The sequence below is a fragment of the Thamnophis sirtalis genome, unplaced genomic scaffold, assembly GCF_051295495.1.
Source record: "Thamnophis sirtalis isolate CommonGarterSnake01/CBP01778 unplaced genomic scaffold, rThaSir2_p1.2 scaffold_1, whole genome shotgun sequence".
In the NCBI taxonomy this organism is placed as follows: domain Eukaryota; kingdom Metazoa; phylum Chordata; class Lepidosauria; order Squamata; family Natricidae; genus Thamnophis; species Thamnophis sirtalis.
Window position 1 is genome coordinate 31727952 of NW_028261381.1, and position 18674 is coordinate 31746625.

General features: G+C 40.8%; 1 protein-coding gene across 1 annotated transcript in view; it reads right to left on the reverse strand.

Moving 5' to 3' along the window:
- UPP2 (uridine phosphorylase 2) overlaps positions 1-18674 on the reverse strand; it is a 46437-nt gene that overhangs the window by 7874 nt on the left and 19889 nt on the right. The window contains exons 4-6 of the mRNA XM_087710289.1: positions 11407-11521; positions 8416-8625; positions 3292-3438 (exon numbers count right to left, since the gene is read on the reverse strand). Coding sequence (XP_087566415.1) covers positions 3292-3438; positions 8416-8625; positions 11407-11521 — 472 coding nt within the window. The remainder of the gene's footprint in view (positions 1-3291; positions 3439-8415; positions 8626-11406; positions 11522-18674) is intronic.

Consider the following 18674-nt stretch of genomic DNA (forward strand, 5'->3'; position numbering starts at 1 on the left):
TTAGGTGACTGAGGTTTTAGAATGGAATTTTAGTTGGAAGCATGTGGGGATCACGCTTTTGTCTCGGCAGTTGCGTAGTCTCATCATTATATTTATATAGTTATGCATCCTTACACGCTCCAAATTTGTAGTTCTGTCTTTATAATCTCAATAATTTCCCATTATATTTCATGTTCCCTCTCCATTTTTCTATATCTTGACTTGGCTTACCCTTAATTGTCTTTAAATAACAATCCTTACTGTTCAATGTTCATTACAATTCAATTAATCTACTATATAGAATAACAAGTGGTACACAGCTCACTTTGTTGATCATCTTAGAAATTATATATGTATCCATATTTCATATATGTTAACCTATACTTAATGGTCCTTCCGTTGACATATTCAATCAGTTAGCAACTCAGTTCCATTATCATGTATAAAAGTGAATCACATACCTCTACTTTACATTCTCCACATAACAGTTTCATATTTGTCCATATTCCATATATTTTAACCTTTATTTAATTATGTTTCCATTATCATATTCAATCAGTTAGCAACTCAGTTTTATTATCATATATAGGAATAAACCACATATCTCAGCTTTATATTTCTCACATAACAATTTCTAATTGTCTGATTTGTTCCTAGTAAGTCTTTTGTCCCACTTCTCTATTCCTGTCTTCTCCCTTTTCTTTGTTTTGACACCCTCTTCAATTTTCCCTATATCACTGTCAAACTGAGTGAGATCTTTTGTCTGGTTTTTATTTCCTTTTGTTGAGACTCATTCCCCCCTTTTCAATTTTCCCTATACCACTGTCAAACCCAATGAAGTTTTTTGTCTGTTTTTTTATTTTCCACCATTTCTACCCCTTCATTATCCCCCCTCTTCTTCCTTCATTTCTTCCTTCACTTCCTGCTTTTCATCTGATCAAGGATTTGTGAATCAATACCTTTCAACTGGAACACTTTTTTTCTTTTCTAAATATTGCATCAAAACTAAATACTAGTGCCTCACTTTCCTCTTACAGCTTATGGCAGCTTCCAGAGAATTACAAAAAAATATTGAAACCATTACTTTCACTTACCTGTTTTATTATGCCAAAAAGCAATTTTAAACTTATTGAATTATTTTCTAAGCAAAATACCAGATTGGTAGTTAGTAATACATATAGTGCAACCATATTTTAAAAAAAACAAAAACAAAATGAACTTTGCAGCTACCTTCCTGAACAGTGGATTGATATGGTTAAGCAAACAAGAATTAAGGTAAGTAAAGATTGTAGTAAAGATTGGGAAATGAGCAAAATTGGTGTAAATTGCTAGGGGTTTAGCATGAGAAGGAAGGAAAAAACTTGTGTCTAGCAATCGGGGTGTTTCAGGTTTATAATTAACAGGATATAAGAAAGAAGAAGGAGAATATAAAAGTAAATTGGAGAAAATAAAAGAATTGCCTGTAAGGAAACAAAAGACAGGTGCGAGGAGGTGACCCTCCCGCCAAATATGAGAACAAAAATTTCACTTCAGAGTTTTTGAAAGTGGAGTTGTGGAAGGCAAATAACAGACTGGGGCCAAGGCAAACACAGATGAAGGCCAAGGAGAAGACCCAGGGACAGCCTTGACCCAGACGGATTAACGCTTGAAGAAATGCTTGGAAAATGAAAAAGGCAGGAGGATATAAGAAAGCACCTCAAGGAGATAAAAAAAAGACACCAGAAACTTAAAATGAGATGGAAAGGTCACTCCAGAGTGAGAAAAAGAAGAGACAAGCTTTAAAAGGAAAGAAAAATGGGCAGCTTAAGAAGAGCAAAGGGAGATACATAAGAGACAGAGGGCATAGGGGTATAAATATTGCTCCTGATTACAGTAAGAAGTCAAAGGAGATCGCACAGGGCTGTCTACCACAACTTGGATTGGTGGGCTGGTGCAACCCATGAAAGAAATCATGTGGTGCATGACAGAGGATCAAGGCAAAGAGACCCCAGTAAGAGCAAGTAAATTGGGACCAGGTAAACCAGAGAGATGACAAGGAGCTTACTGGGTGCAGAGGAGCCAGTAAGGCGGACTATGGGAGTCCAAGTCATCAGAGGTGAGATTTTTGGAAGAGCATCTGTGGCTGAACACCCTTGTCAAGGGAAAATGTGTCCTGAATTGTGTACAACTATATAGTTGGAAATGCACTGCCTCTTTACGTAAACTGCCAAGGTGCCTAAAAGTGATGCTGAAGAAGCCTCTGGACATCAAGAGTTCACTCCTCTGAGTTACTATTCTAAGGCTATTCTTCTATCTGTGTAAATCCAGCCGTGTATCTAAAATGGTGATTTTCTTGCAAGTAGTAATGCACAGATGTTCTCAACTATGGTCTGAATCAAGGGTGGGTCTCTGTCGGCATTGCTGTCGATTCAGTGAGTGGGTGATTTGCTCCACGCGCATGTGCAGTTGCTTGTAAATAGGTCTGTGCATGTGCAGAACATTAACAATGTCAAAAAAACATGCCACAGCGACCAGAGAACCAGTTCGGGGGGTGTGGCGAGCCTGGTGTGACTATTGGTTCAGTGACCCAGTCGCAATTTCCACTACCGGTTCACTCAAACCGGTGCAAACTGGTAGCAACCCTCCTCTGGCCTGAATATGGGAATATAAAGTCATGTTGTTGTTGTTAGTCGCAAAGTCATGTCTGACCCATTGCGACAACATTCCTCCAGGCCTTCCTGTCCTCTACCATCCTCTGGAGTCCATTTAAGTGCATGCCAACTGCTTCAGTGACTCCATCCATCCACCTCATTCTCTGTTGTCCGCTTCTTCTTTTGTCCTCCATTGTTCCCAGCATTAGGCTCTTCTCCAGTGAGTCCTTCCTTCTCATTAGGTGTATTTGAGTTTCATCTTCAGGATCTGGCCTTCTAAAGAGCAGTCAGAGTTGATCTCCTCTAGGACTGACCGGTTTGATGGCCTTGCAGCCCAAGGGACTAGCAGGAGTCTTCTCCAGCACCATAGTTCAAAGACCTCAATTCTTTGGTGCTCAGCCTTTTTTATGGTCCAACCCTTCACAGCCATACATTGCAACTGTTACCTGCTCATAACTAGAAATACCTCAGTTTTTTTTAAATCTGTAGGAAGTTCTGGGGTTGGCCATACACTAGGTTGAAAGGTCTTAGATAGTTGTTAGAAAAGACACCATCTGAGTCCCAATGACTGGGAAAACCACAGAGAACAGTTTTTAAACTCAAAAGACTAGTTCCGTTGCTATTGAAACTAACACAAAATTATCCAAGGGAGGAGAACCTTCCCAGAAGTCCTCTGACTTACCTTTCAGGCCACAAAGCCTGCACATCGCAGCAAAGACGGTGGATTCCATTTCAATGTTTCTCACGCCGGCATTGTATGCTCTTTTTAAGTACTCTAGCTTTTTTTCATTAGAGAAGCAGCACAATGCTCCGTCTAACCGTCCTTGGCCTTAAAAGGAAAAGGGAAAGAGGAAAAATATCACTGTGTTATGCTTTCATGTGGCCTGACTTCCACAGCATTGGCTGGCCCAGTTGACATTTTTTTGCAGAGAATGTGTTTTCTTCTGAAAGCCTAAAGGTAACCTACTGATATCCTACTTAAATAAAAAAACAAACTCCCATTAAAAAAAAACCCTTAATAGCCTGCTCTTTGAAATACTAATAACTTATCTGCCACGTAGTTTTTAACATTTCTGTGAAATTTGCGAGAAGTGAATGACAGAATAGAATACATAAAAATAGAGAATGTAAAAAAAATGCCTTCAACGGTGAAGATAATAAATTAAGGCTAATGTGTCCTTTATCGCCCTGTGCAGAGGAAAGCTGCAGAAGCCAATAATGAAAGCAGCACTAGTCCTATAGAAAAAGACACAGCGGCATATTTGAACCCCCTACTGAAAGTTCTTTGTAAAGCAGAAAGCTCACAAAACACCACCCCCGGATCCTTTTACTACTTGCTGCTCTGAAATAATGTCACACTTTACAATGACTGGCATTTAATTGGGAGAAAGGGGGGAAAAACCAAGTTACTGTAACACCTTCATTACAGAGGTGGCATTCAGCAGGTTCTGAGAAGTTCTGGAGAACCGGTAGCGGAAATTTTGAGTAGTTCGGAGAACCGGTAAATCCCACCTCTGACTGGCCCCGCCCCCATCTATTCTCTGCCTCCAGAGTCCCAGCTGATCGGAAGGGAATGGGGATTTTGCAGTAACCTTCCCCTGGAGTGAGGAGGGAATGGAGATTTTACAGTATCCTTTCCCTGCCACGCCCACCAAGCCAAGCCCACCAAGCCACACCAAACCCACCAAGCCACACACACAGAACCGGTAGTTAAAAAAATTGAATCCTACCACTAACCCTAACTGTTTTCCCTTTAGATAAGTGCCACTTAGCTAGCATGCCTAGGGTAATTGGTGCTTTTGTTGGTGATATTTAATTTTCATTTAATTTTGTTTCTTCTTACTAGAGTGTCCAACTTTTGAGCACCCCAAACACCAACTATTGGGCAGTTTCTCACTGCATGTTATTTGCATTGCTTTTACCCCACAGAGAAGGAAGGAGGGAACATCTGGATGGAAGAGGAAAACTCAATTCCAAACACAACCAATATTTCTCTAAACCAGTCTGATTAACCCTATATTGAACATCCTAGAAATCTGTCTTTGAGTGTGATAAAGATTTCCTTATGGAATGAACATATTTTGCAAATCAGTCTCTTTAATTACTGCTTTAAACCAGTTGCTGGTCTCTTTGTATCTCTTGTTGTTGTTTTTTTTACCCTACCCCTGCAGCCAGTGGTGGGTTCCAGATCCCGGTGCAACCGATATGGTGCAATGGGGCCTGGCATCCACCACATGAATTTAGCATCTGAGATGCTCCACGATGACTCTGTGATGCTCCAGCTGCTCGGCGGAGCATCACACAGACGCGTACGCTCCGTGCACGGAAGCCCTGAAGAGCTCAAATACAGGTAAGGACGGTGGGCAGGCGGGTGGACCTTCCAGAGCACCGTACCAGAATAGTTCCCGGTGCTCTGGCAGGTTCTGGTATGCCTATACCGTAACCCACCACTGCCTGCAGCAGAACCAACCTGGACAAGTTTTCCCACTGCAATTTTGTTTCTGTACGTGAAGCCTCTGAACTGGCTTTCATAAAGAGGTGGCCCAAACTCGGATCTGGCCAGCCAAAGGTTTCCAGAGACTCCAGAGTTGATGACTTCTCTCAGTTTCTTCTGTTTTATCCACTTTGCAAACAGCACTTAATTGTCTCCAGAGAAAAGGTCCTGGGGTAACAAGAGGCACTAATGGGTACTTATGTAAATGCCAGACTTCTTGACATTTTTCTTAGGGGAAGGTAATTTTGGAAGCTATAATCCTGTCACAGGAGGTAGCTGGAATGTAATCCAGCTGCTAACATGATGATATGATGATTGACTGGGGACTCTTTTATTTTAACTGTTTAATAATGAAATGCTTGCATCTTTTAGTCAATGAACTGGCACATGTTGTTGAGGATACAAACCAGAAGCGGTTTAGATTTTCTGAAATGTCATAAAGGAGATGGGAAGATGGATTAATAAGCATCTTCTTTCTTTCTCCAGTTTGCAGTGAATTAAAAATATAGCAAAAATACTAGGCATCGGTCCCTAGGATAAACAGGAAACATTCTATTTTTTTTTAAAAAAAATCATTTGAGGAATTTAAAAACCCTGAGATTAAAAAAAGGGAGTTTGCTTGGTATCTGAAACAAAAGTGCCCTGCCTTCACTCCTACAGCCCAGAAAGCATTTGGTTCATCTCATTGGGAGACTTGCAAAGTTGCCACTAAATAACACTATTTAATATATGACGGCAGTAAAAGTTAGACTTTGAAGAAGCAGGCTAGGGAAAGTATTGATGGCTTTTTTTTTTTTTACTTTGGTGTTGGAGAAGGCTCCTGAGAATATCACAACACCAAGCAAAGAGAGAGAGAAAATAAACATATCAAAACAAATAAACCCAGAGTTCTCACTTGAGGCACAAATGACAGGCTGAAGTTATTTTATTTCAGACACGTTATTTGAACACCAAGCTCTCTACAGAAAGTCTAAAGTTCTAATGCTGGGAAAGGCGGAAGGATGGAAGGAAGGAAGGAAGGAAGGAAGGAAGGAAGGAAGGAAAGGAAAGGAAGGAGGAGAAGACAACTGACAACAAGGTGGGCGGACTCTGGTATAGTGGTGTTAAATAAACCATTGGAAGGTATGAAATACCAGGCTAGGGACCAATTGTCATGGATCAAACTAGCTATGTGGTTTCTCACTCCATAGTGGTTAAATCAATCAATCAATCTCTGTGATACTGTAACAGTTGACAAAAACGAGATGGCACATAATCAATGTGATGGAAGGGAAAATCATTGAATACACAGGAAACATATTAACTGTGTTGAATTAAATACTCTTAAGTGCATCAAATTTAGTTTTTATTTTGCCCATCCATTTGTGGAGAGGAGAGGTCTGGCCTCTTCACTTATTAGAGGACAGCCCTTAGGCCACCATTCTCAATAGTGCTGCTATAATTGTTCAGTACTGAGGGATGTTAGAAGCAGGGGTGGGATTCAGCATGTTCGGACTGATTCGGGCGAACCAGTAGCTCCGACGATCAGCTGGGAGCAAACCGGTTCACTCTAACAATCAGGTGGGCCCACCCGTCCCTGCACTTTAATTACCTATATCCTCTCAGCTGATTCGCATGGCAGAGCACATTGCCGCATATCAGCTGTGTTACTCCCAGAAAGTAATGTGGACGATAAGTTTTTTAAAAACTGTGCATGCACGCAGAGCGCGCGATCACTGAACTGATTGTTAAATTGGCAGGATCCCACCACTAGTTTTCTTTTGTGATGTGTTCGTTATGTGTCTTTTTTTTTCTCTTTATTTTTGTAAGCTGCCCGGAGTCCTTCGGGATTGGGCGGCATATAAATGTGGTTAATTAAATTAAATTAAATTAGTTTAAAGGTCCAATTCTGCAATATCTTTAGATCTAGCGCTTTGCTGTTGCTGAAGTAATTTCCTTGATAGAAAAGTGGATAAATGTGACAGATATCTCAGGTGACTTAGCTCTGAAATTTTTTGGGGGAAAAGTTCCACTTCTCTCTTACGACTTTATTATCTACTTTTGTAGTGACTATTTTAGGTTTTTAGTCAAGAAATGAAATAATAATTCTGCTTGTTTTTTGTTTTTTGGTATGGTAAGTGTTCCTAATAACTTGTCTTGTTGTTTATCAGTGAAACTCCATAGGGTGAAACTAAACTAAAGTTTAATTGTTATAGTGGTCTTTAAAATGACAAGACATATAATTAAAAGAGAACCAAAGTATTGATGCAGAGTTGCATTTTTCTTTATTGGCTCTATATTTATTAACAAAACCTATAAAACAAAAGATAACATGCTACCATTTTACTGCCCTCAAAATTAACAAAAGTTTATTTTTAAAAGGAACTGAAGATAGACCACTAAAAATGGGGTCTAATATAATATTAGTGGGATAATTACCGCTAATGATGGAGCTAAATGGATTAGGAAAATTAAGATTATGCTTAATTATGCTTATTCCTGGTAAAATGATTGCAATCAATATTTTTACTTATCTGGAAGCAAGTTCCATTGAATTTAGTTCTGAGTACTGTAGATATGGGAAGAGCTTTTAGCAACAAATTAAAATCAAGTATCTTTACTACGGTCTTTGATCAGCCTTTACAGTAAAAAGGGAAAGATAGTTTGATACAACAGTTTGTTACTGGGAAAGGAGGAAAAATCAATAGGATAATAAAACAATGTATCTAATTAAAAGTTTTGTGCTGTTATATAACTGGGTGAAGATATTTGGCCACCCAATATATGAATGTGAGATTAGCCCCCCTTAAAAATAATAAAAATAAAATGTATCAGTGTGGCCCGCATATTTGGAAATAATTGGGGTGATTGAAACACATCTTGGAGCTTCATAAAAGGTCACCATATGAGGACATGATTGTGAGAGAGGTCAAGAGCAATGTGTCTGGAAATAAGGAGTCCCATAAAATCCTCCTGACAGCAGAACTGATAAGCATATTTATTGATTTCAAATTCATTAAGGAAACAGAGATCATGTTCACTATCACATTTGTTTTCCCCAACCTAGCTAGATACTATAAAGTTTTTATATTTTAAATTTCCAATTAAAAATATGTCACGAGGATGCTTGGGCACCTGGACTTTCCTGTTTTTTTCCTTGAAAATATTTCGCTTCTCATCCAAGAAGCTTCAGTTTCAGCGTCTTGGAGGAGAAGCGAAACATTTTCAAGGGAAAAAAACCAAGGAAGTCCAGTTGCCTTTTGAAAAGCACTTTTGGGACAACCCCGACCTGGATAATTGACCATCTCCATAGCCACTTAAAAACAAGCTTACCCTCATAAAAATCATACGTGCACATTGTATGGCCCATTAGTGCTGGGAAGTCCTTAATCCCTCTGCTGCATTCAAGTAACTCAGAAGCCAAGTCTTGGTCAAGCTCTGTGCTTCGTGTCACCACACAGTCTAGGATCACTTGCTCAAACTGGGGCTTGAAAAAGGAATCCACTGCCACATCTGTTATTACCACAGAGCCAGGCTCAACCCCTAGAAATTGAAAATACATGGTGATGAAGAAATATGAAATGGTAACTATGGCCCAGTAGATATTAGAACCTCTTACAGTAGATGGCATCCCTTAGCTTAGAGGTCCCCACCCCCGGGCCATGGACCAGCACATCTGGAGGTGACTAGTGGATGAGTGAGTGAAACTTCATCTATATTTGCATCCACTCCCAGCATTAGTATTACTGCCTCAGCTCCATCTCAGATCATCAAGCATTAGATACTCATAGGAGCTAGAAACTGTTCACGTGAGGGATCTAGGTTGCACGTTCCTTCTCTTCCTGCCCCTGATGTGTGGAAAATTTGTCTTCCACGAAACCGGTCCCTGGTGCCAAAAAGGTTGGGGACCACTGCTTTAGTTGATCTTGGCTATCCCTCAAAGCAGAGATGGGTTCCTACCGGTTCGGCCAAACCAATAGTGGTTTGGCGGCCTGGGTCACTGGAACCAGCAGTGACCCAGACCTGTCATGCCCCCAAACCGGTTCTCCTATGGGGCTGCCATCTTGATTTTCGGTTCTGCACATGCATAGAACAAGTGTAATTGCACAAATTTAATGTTTTTTTTCTTTTTTTTAACATTTTGTGCATGCGCAGACCTATTTTTGGAGCAACCATCCCAGCCTCAAAAGTAAGCATGGTTAGATAGTACATGAAGTAGGAGATTACTAAGAAATCTTAAGGCTCTAGACCAGACTAAGAAATTGAAAAACCATCCTAAAAGGCAATGACGAGCAATGTCCGTATTATAGCCAAAGAAAGGAACATATGGAGTCCATGGAGTCACCATTATTGAGTTTGACTCAACCCTTTACAATGCCTTTAGCTTCCTAGAAATCTGAATATAGCAGATTTCCATTTAGAGAAAGATGGAGCTGACACAAGATAATAAGTTATTGGCTCTGTCTGCCTGACCTGGCTGATCCAAAGTTCCTTTCCATCAGTCACTTATTTCAAGAAGATTGGGCTAACTGCGTAAGATTTTCATGGCTCAATTAGTCAGCCATCAGCAATTTTTCACTATTCTCAGTTGACATGAAGGTAATTTAGTGGGTGATACTTTTCTTCTCAATATCCGGCTATTTTGCTGGAGCAAATAATTAAAACATGCTCCATAGAAATAAATAATTCCCCCTACTTATGTCCTGGTCAAACCTGGTGGCGACACAGACATAGTAAAACAAATGCAAAAACGGAAGTCTTAATCATAGATAGCTGAGTGGACACTTAATTGAAAGGTAAGTAATTAGTAAAACACATAGGGAGTTAGTTGGGATACTTACAGTAGGTTAGCTCCAAAGAAATCTAGGTTTTGAACTTCTCAAAACACAGAAACCTACCCTCCCCCCATGACTCAGGGTGAATGAGGGCGATGCATATTCTATCAACTAAAGTCCGTTTTAAATTTTGATTACATTCCATTTTATTTAGTTACTTATTAAATTTATATGAGCCATGGTAGCACAGTGGGATTGCAGGCTAATTCTGCTGATCGCCGACGACCGACTGCCAGCATTTGTTTAAGTCTTAACGCGTCAAGGTTAATTCAGCCTTCCATCCTTCCGAGGTGGGTAAAATGAGGACCCAGATTGTTGGGGGCAATAGGCTGATTTTATAAATTGCTTAGAGCAGGGGTCCCTACCCCCATCCCCCAATCCACATGTGGGCTTTGGCCTATTTGGAACCAGATCGTGTGAGTGGTGATCTGGCTCACATGTGCACGCAGCTCCACTTGTACAAGCAGCAGATTGGCATACACATAAGTGGAACTGCATGCACAGATCCACTGGCCCACCACTACATGGCCCGGTTGCCTTATCCCCACGCCCAGCTGGGCTGCCAAGCCACAAAGATTGGGGACCACTGGCTTAGAGAGTGCTATAAAGCACTGTGAAGCGGTATATAAGTGCTATTGCTATATGCTACACATTTCACCCTGCAAAGTGACTGTTAAACTCAGGATTCAGTTCATATCCAGTCTAAAGATATGTTTTATAAGCCTGTATGTATGTATGTATGTATGTATGTATGTATGTATGTATGTATGTATGTGTGTGTGTTTGTATGTACAGTATGTATGAAGAGGCACAGTGGCCTAGCAGTTAAAATGCTGGGCTTGTCAACCAGAAGGTTGGCAGTTTGAGACCCAAACCCTGTGTGACTGTGTGAGCTCCTGTTCTTGCCCCAGCTCCTGCCTACCTAGCATTTCAAAAGCATGCAAACGCAAGTAGATAAATAGGTACCACTTCAGTGGGAAAATAACAGTGTTTGGTGTACCTTGACATAGAGTCATGCAGGCAGTCATGACCATGGAAGCATCTTCAGACAATGCTGACTTCCTCAAAGCACATACAGCTTTTCTTTTGATTAAAATTAATAGGCTGCTTGCAGTTGAAGAAGTATGAAGAGTAGTCCATATTTTAAAGGAATGTAACATTTCATGAATGCGATTGCAAAATACTATTTTACGGTATAGTATTATATTTCTTTGTTTCAGTTAGTGCTGTTCTTATGTAGATTCCAAGGAAAATTTATTTTGAATGGCTTTAATTTAGAAAGGACATCAAGCCCTATATTTTCAGAGTGGTGTTATCTCAGCCAAATACACATTTGTGATCTCTCTGTGTAGACCTTTGCTGCCTGAAATTTGTTGACTTGAAATATATATTAAAACATGTTACAAAATTCTCATCAAGATCTGACCTTTTCTGAGCTGTTTTTCATCTGCATCCCCTATGCCTGGCAGCAGCAAAACTCTTTGCTTACCTAATCCTCCTGAGGTACCGATGCGGATAATGGTAACATCACAGCATTTTGCATGGTGTAGCAATTTGATTAGTTCATGAAGCATGATAGAAATGGAGGGAATACCCATCCCATGCTGTCAGGAGATGAGAAAAAGAAGTAAGAATTTGATACTTTCTCAACAAAACCAATCTGAACTTGTTCAGTGTGTCTCATAGAAAACTAACGTGAAAAATACATCCAAAATATTGGTACACAATGAAAGTCTACAATGGAAACGTATGAGGCATGATTTAACACAAGTTAAGACCTGTATTAAAATCAAATTATAGGAGTTCATTTATGATGCTTTAAAATGTGGCCTGGTTTGTATATAATGCTAAGCAACAGTGGCTTGATTCATAATTTTAATAATTAAAGTATGGCTTAGCTGCAGGAATTGAGTTGGTATAGAAAAAAGCAGAATTCCATATGCAGAAGATAAATATATGTTATATAACTATATATATTATTTATCAGCACAAATACAACATATATATATAACTTTAAATATATATATATATATGTGTTATATTTGTGCTAATAAATAAATAAAGGGAGACTAGTATCAGCACAAATATAACAAATGTAACAAAAAGGCAACAGTAAAAAATATTGGGTTTCTGTCTGGATGGTCTCTTGTGACGAGCGGAAGGACAGAGAATGGAAGTGTGATCTTCCTCCCATATTTGGGCATACCAGGGGTTGTGACTTTAAATACACACACACACACACACACACACACACAAACATATATATATATATATATATATATATATATATATATATATATATATATATATATATATATATATATATATATATATATATATATATATACATATATACATATATACAGTATAATAGTATAAAGCGATAGATAGATAGATAGATAGATAGATAGATAGATAGATAGATAGATAGATAGATAGATGCTATTGTGTAGTGGGCTTCAGTAGGCAGGAATCAGACCAGCATAGTTGCAACAGCATTTATTGACTCAAAATGGAACTGAATAACTGCAGGCAAATGCCTGTGATTTATACTCTACGCCCACAGGGCCTTAACCAATCATAGAACTAGAAAAAACCTGCCCAAATATAAATGTTCTAATTTTCTCCAAAACAGTTGGGGGCATCTAAAGGTTAGTTTCACTTTAGCACAGTTAATAGTTAGGGTCATCTAAAGGTTAGTTTCATTTTAGCACAGTTAACCCAACTATACATTCAATACATAACAGATACTGGATATAAAGATATAACAGAACCTAGCGGTAGCCATTCTACATGCCACCTAAATTAACACAAGATTCAAGAATGCTTTGTTGCGTTGTTATGCACCTTTCTTCAATAGGTGTGCCTTACAAATGCAAGACTTCAGGCCCCATAATTCTCTGCAATGGCCCTATTGCCATCTCAGAAATCTTCTGAGCTGAAGTGAACCAATCTATATCAGGGCTGTCAAACTCATGTCACATTCTGGCCACGCCCACGCCCAGTTTAGCAAAGGGGAAAAAGTTGTGATATATCATGTGATGCTGCCGTGACGATGCAAATTGACACCCCTGATCTATATAATTTGAGAAGTCTGATTTTCCTTGTAGATGGTAACAAAGCACTAACATTCATTAGCATCAAGACTTTCCATAAAATATCTTTGCTCTGTCCAATAGGTTGTAAGCACAAATCTTGACCTTATAGACTGGATTACTGCTGTCTTGAACAAAAATACACACCTCCTCTGTTAAGAAGGGGACATGTAGGCTTTGCAAAGTTAGTATACAGTAGTAACCCAAGATAGATAATATGGTTCAGAGAGGAGAGTAGTATAAATCACCATCTTTGAATCTGATCCAGCTTGTCTTCAATGCTGCAACAAAGCACCCTGTTTGACTTACGAGTTGGATTTTTGTTTCTGGCCTATTAATCTTAACGGTCTTTTCTCTCCCAGAAATATAAGCAGGCAATTTCTTTCAAAGGCTTAAACATCTGTTACATCCCACGTGTTTGAAGAGCAGGAAAATAATTAATAGAAATAGCAAGAACAAACCAAGGCAATTTTTGGCGCATTAAAAATTAGAAGAAGTGGCAATTTCGAATACTTGAATCATTAGATTGGCAATAATCGCCCAAAGTGTATGTGAAGGAGGGAGAAAATGGAAAATTGCTAGTAAATTAGTTATTAAAGCGAATAAAGATAGAATTGAAAATGTTTTCAAACGTGGAAGAAATGGGTCACTGGGATGATTTAAGCCTTAGTTTTGACCTATTTTAAGATTATTAAATTACACCATTTCCTAGGGTGCAAGCTTCACTGAACATAAGGCTGCCTAATGTAGGGTAGTGAAATTGGGACTGGTACCTGTGCTTTGGAAAAGCAGATACAGCCAGGCAGAAATGCTTCCCTGGCACCTATCATGCTGAGCCAAACCCTGGTGTTTTCCAGGATAGACTGACATTCAGAGGCATCCTCATCCACCCAGTCCTTTGAGCTCACAAAAGCAAGTGCTAAGGCAGAGTGGGAAGAGAAGTGTGTGAAGCAGGAAAGATGAAAGTAAAGCGCCTACAGATGAGGAAGTGGAGGTGATGTCTGCAGATTGACAGCTAGTACAAGCAGGCAAGATGAATTTCCTTCAACTATGACGATCACAAGCTAGAGCAGGGGCGTATAACCTTGGCAACTTTAAGACTTCTGGACGTCAACTCCCAGAATTCCCCAGCCCACATGACCAGCTGGGGAATTCTGGGAGTTGAAGTCCAGAAGTCTTAACGTTGCCAAGGTTGGGCACCGAAGTTACAGTGAGCAGCATATCCTGGTAGGAGTCCAGCTTGGACCTTTGCTTGGAGCTTGGCAGCAACTAGAAAAGGAGCAACCACACTGAAGCAGCACCTCATCCCAATTAGTGCAAGAATGTTTGGAAAAAGACAAAAGGTTGTATGCTACTTTAAAGACTTTGAGACATTGATTTGATCTGAATATTAAAAGATAAGTATTAAGGGATTGAGTATTAAAGTCCTATTTATGTGGCAATATCCTCTTGCAAAGCCTAGAAAGGCAGAGTTAACCCAGAGCAACAGCCTGTTGCCGGGGAAGGTGTGTGTGTGTGTGTCAATAAAGTGTTTTGTACAGATTTGCTGTGCTGTGGTATGTCAGGTCCTGGGAGAGCAAAAGAATCTCACATATAAGAAAGTTGGTAAAAATAACATTCCATAGAAAATGGGAAGAGAGTGTAAGTTCAAGTCATAGTTAAGCCAAATTATGTAATTTGTGTTATTTGGGAGTCATCCGGACACTTGTGATGGTGGAGAATTGACAACAGGCAAGATGAATATGCTTCACACTGCCTATAAAAATAAACAAGAAGCACACAAACACAACATGCTCACCAGTGGTGGGATTCAATTTTTTTTTACTACTGGTTCTATGGGCATGGCTTGGTGGGCGTAGCTTGGCTTGGCTTGGCTTGACTTGGGCATGGCAGCGGAAAGATACTGAAAAATCTCCATTCCCTCCCCACTCTGGGGAAAGGATACTGAAAAAAATCTCCATTTCCACCCCACCCCACTAACCTGCTTTCCAGCTCTGTTCTCCTGTGCAGGGCAACAGAAGAAGACCCAGCTGATAAGCTGGGACTCAGGAGGCAGTGAATAGATGGGGGCGGGGCCAGCCAGAGGTGGTATTTGCCAGTTCTCTGATCTACTCAAAATTTCCACTACCGGTTCGCCAGAACCTGTCAGAACTGGCTGAATACCACCTCTGATGCTCACCAATTTAAAGTCCTTTAAAAATGATTCAGACAACATTAACAAAGGATCTAGTAATCAATGGCCACTAATTATGAAGATTATTATGTAACATCCAGCATTAGAGGCAGTTTGCTGAGAAGAAGCAATGGGTGAAAACGTATCAAGGAGAGAACCAACCTAGAACTAAGGATAATTTTTCTGACAGTGAGAACAATTAACCAGCAGGATGGCTTAAATCCAGAAGTTGTGGGCGCTTCATCACTGGAGGTTTTTAAGAAGAAACTAGACAACCATTTGTCTCCTGCTGTTATTTTGTATTCTATAGTCTGCCTTTTCTGACATTTCCAAATAACAAGAGTGAGAAAGGTATTGTGTTCTGGCCAGGTCTTCTAAGCAGCATCAGTTGCTGGATAAGATACAATTGATATAATCCAGCAGAGCTCTTCTTAACAGCTTCCTGAGATTTTTTAAAAAAATAAATATGGTTTGGATTATGTTGCATTTTTCACAGCATTATTAAAATTATTCTTTTATCTGGTTCCCACCACACACTAAGCAACAGTATAGTTGGAGTTTTTTCTTAGCATATGACATGAACCACCAGTTGTAGCTTCGAAATAACTGTTTGTGGTTTGGTATGTAATCTAAACCTGCCAATTGGGGTTTATTGGATAAAACCAAGTTGAACAAGTCATGGTTCCATGCAAATATGTAATATCTGCAATATACGGTACTTGAAAGAAATGACGTCAAAAAGAGCTTCCAGATCTGGGCTGTAAACATCCAGGTGACCACAGATGACATTCATGAGTTATTCCAAGAAGTCAAGGAGAAAAGAATAGAAATTAAAAAGTGAAACTTAGTGTATAAGAATAGAATAAATGAAGGATAGAAATACAGGTAATAGCAATTGCACTTAGAATTATATACCGCTTCACAGTGCTTTTAAGCTCTCTCTAAGCGGTTTACAGTGTCAGCATATTGCCCCCAACAATCTGGGTCCTGATTCTCACTTATGGACCACAGCTGGAACTGGCTCCTCCACTGCTAAGTGACACGGTCGTAAAGTGAAACCTCATGTGACCATGCCCAACTTACAATATCAACTTTAACCATGGTTGTGGAACAAAGCACCATGACATCACATTGACCGTGGCTTGGCACTTCTTGCTAGCTTCTTTGCTAATGGAACTAGTGAAGGTCACAAAGGACAATTGCATATCAGAGGGATGCCATGACATCATAAATACATGCTGGTTATCTAGTGCCCAAACTGCAATCACATGACAGTGGGGATCAGAGATGGGTTGCTACCGGTTTGGCCCAATTCGGCCAAACCGGTTGTGGTATTTTGGCCTGGGTCGCAGAACCAGCAGCGACCCAGGATGGACACGCCCCCCCAAACCAGTTCCCCAGTCGCTGCTGCCTTTGCCGGCATGTTGTTTAGTAGTGCGTGCACTCCTCAGTTCACTGTAAATTGTTCAATTTACATTGAACTGCGCACATGTGTGTGAAGCTAACTGGTAGCAAAAATGGGAGCAACCCACCTCTGGTGGGGATGCTGCAATAACTGCAACCGCACAACAGTAACTGTTGTAAATCTTCTTTTTTAGCACGGTTGTAACTTCAAACTGTCACTGAACATGCAATCAGCAAGTGAGGTCTGTCTGTAAAAAGATTAGGACCAAGTGGGTTGTGAGAATAAAGAACAGCAATCTATGCCCTACCAAAACTCTTGTGTCTGTCCGTAACCTTCAATTAGGTGAAATTGGTAGATATATAGGGCAATAGTGATTGAACCAAGGTAATTCAGATGGACTGACATACAGAATGCCATGACTCCAGTGGAATGAAATTTGGGGAAGTTATGGCTGCTTCAATGCCACTTCACCTTCTGGCTACACCAGAGGTGGGTTGTTCCTAGTTTGGCCCAGTTTGGCCAAACTGGTAGTGGAATTCAGGCCTGGGTCACAGAACCGGCAGTGACCCAGGCCTGCCACGCCCCCAAACCAGTTCCCTCATTGCCACTGGGCTGCCGCCATTTTGGTTTTTAGTGACTGCGCATGCGCAGTTCACTGTAAATTGTTCTGCACATGCACAAAAAACAATTTACACCGAACAGCGCACGTGTGCGTTGCACGCAGGTTGCAAACCCGTAGTAAAATTGGCAGCAACCAACCCCTGAGCTACACTTCCTAGAAATATATAGGTTGCATGGCACAAAGAAAGAAGCTGATATGCCAGCCTTCTTTCCTACTTTTTTTGGATGCCTACACCCACTCGGCTGGGGCAAGGTGGGACAGGTGAGAAGCAAGGGGCTGCTTTGAACAGAGGTCAAAAGATGAACCCTCTTAAAAACAGTGGGTGTCAAGAGAAGCATGAGAGAGCGATTCAGATGCCTGCTTGTAAGGTAGGGCTGGCTGGGATGTGCCGGCGGTCAATGGTGAATCCTCTTCTTTCCTGGAGGGAGGGGGTTCTTAGAGAGACAAGGGGATGGGAAGCAGGGATAAAGTTTTCCTCGTGCTCCACATCTGCCTTCGTTTCATCTCCCTTCAGCAGTGACAGGCAGTTTCATTGCCTAGCCAAAGAGGAGGAGGGGTGATTTCCAATGCTTCCTGCCAGCTGCCCATAAGCTATGTCAACGGGGAAGCTTGTAGGAAGATGGAAGGTCCTCAAGGTCCCACTCCTTGTTTGCTCCCTTCCCACTTATTCTGTTCCTCTGTTTAAGTAAGGAAATATCTCAGGAAAGATAGCCTAGCGCAGGGGTGTCAAAATTTCATTGAGGGCCGCATCACAATTGTGTTTGACCTTAGAGGGCCAGGGTGGGCATAGCCGGGTGGGCATGGCCAGCTCAACAACACTTGTGTTGGGGGCGCCTATGGTGGCCCAAGTGCTCTGCCAGCGAAAACGGGCTCCCAAGCTCCGTTTTCACCTGCGACGGCCTCCTGCAACCCTCTGCCAGTGAACATGGAGTTTCGGGGGGGGGGGTCACATGAAGCTCTCCTGAGTTCTGTTTTCGCTGGCAGAGGCACCACAAGTTGGTCCTTCACTGTTTCCAAGGCAGGCCTGCGGGCCAGATCTATGCACCCTGTGGGCCAGATCTGGCCCCCAGGCCTTGAGTTTGACACCTCTGAGTCACAGGTTTTCTAATAGCATATAAAATGGAGAACAAGAGTCGCAGCTACAAAGTAGTATTATTATCTTCGGGGTAGAATGAAGAACATGTCAGAAAGTATAAGAAAGTCTGAAGGATTTTGGCACGGCAATAAAATAGCTAACTAATGGGAAGCAGGGCATTTGGCATGGTATTGCTGTAATCTGTAACTGTAAGGGACAGGTTAGGAGAGAGATAAAGGTCAGGTTGAAGGATGTGGACAGAACAACAGTGATGAGGAACCAGAAGATCAAGTCTTGGAAATGTGAAAATAAAAAGGATGGACAGAATAAGGATCGAAAGTCTGGGCATAAATAGTATAACTGAGAAAAGATAAGAGAAATAGGGTA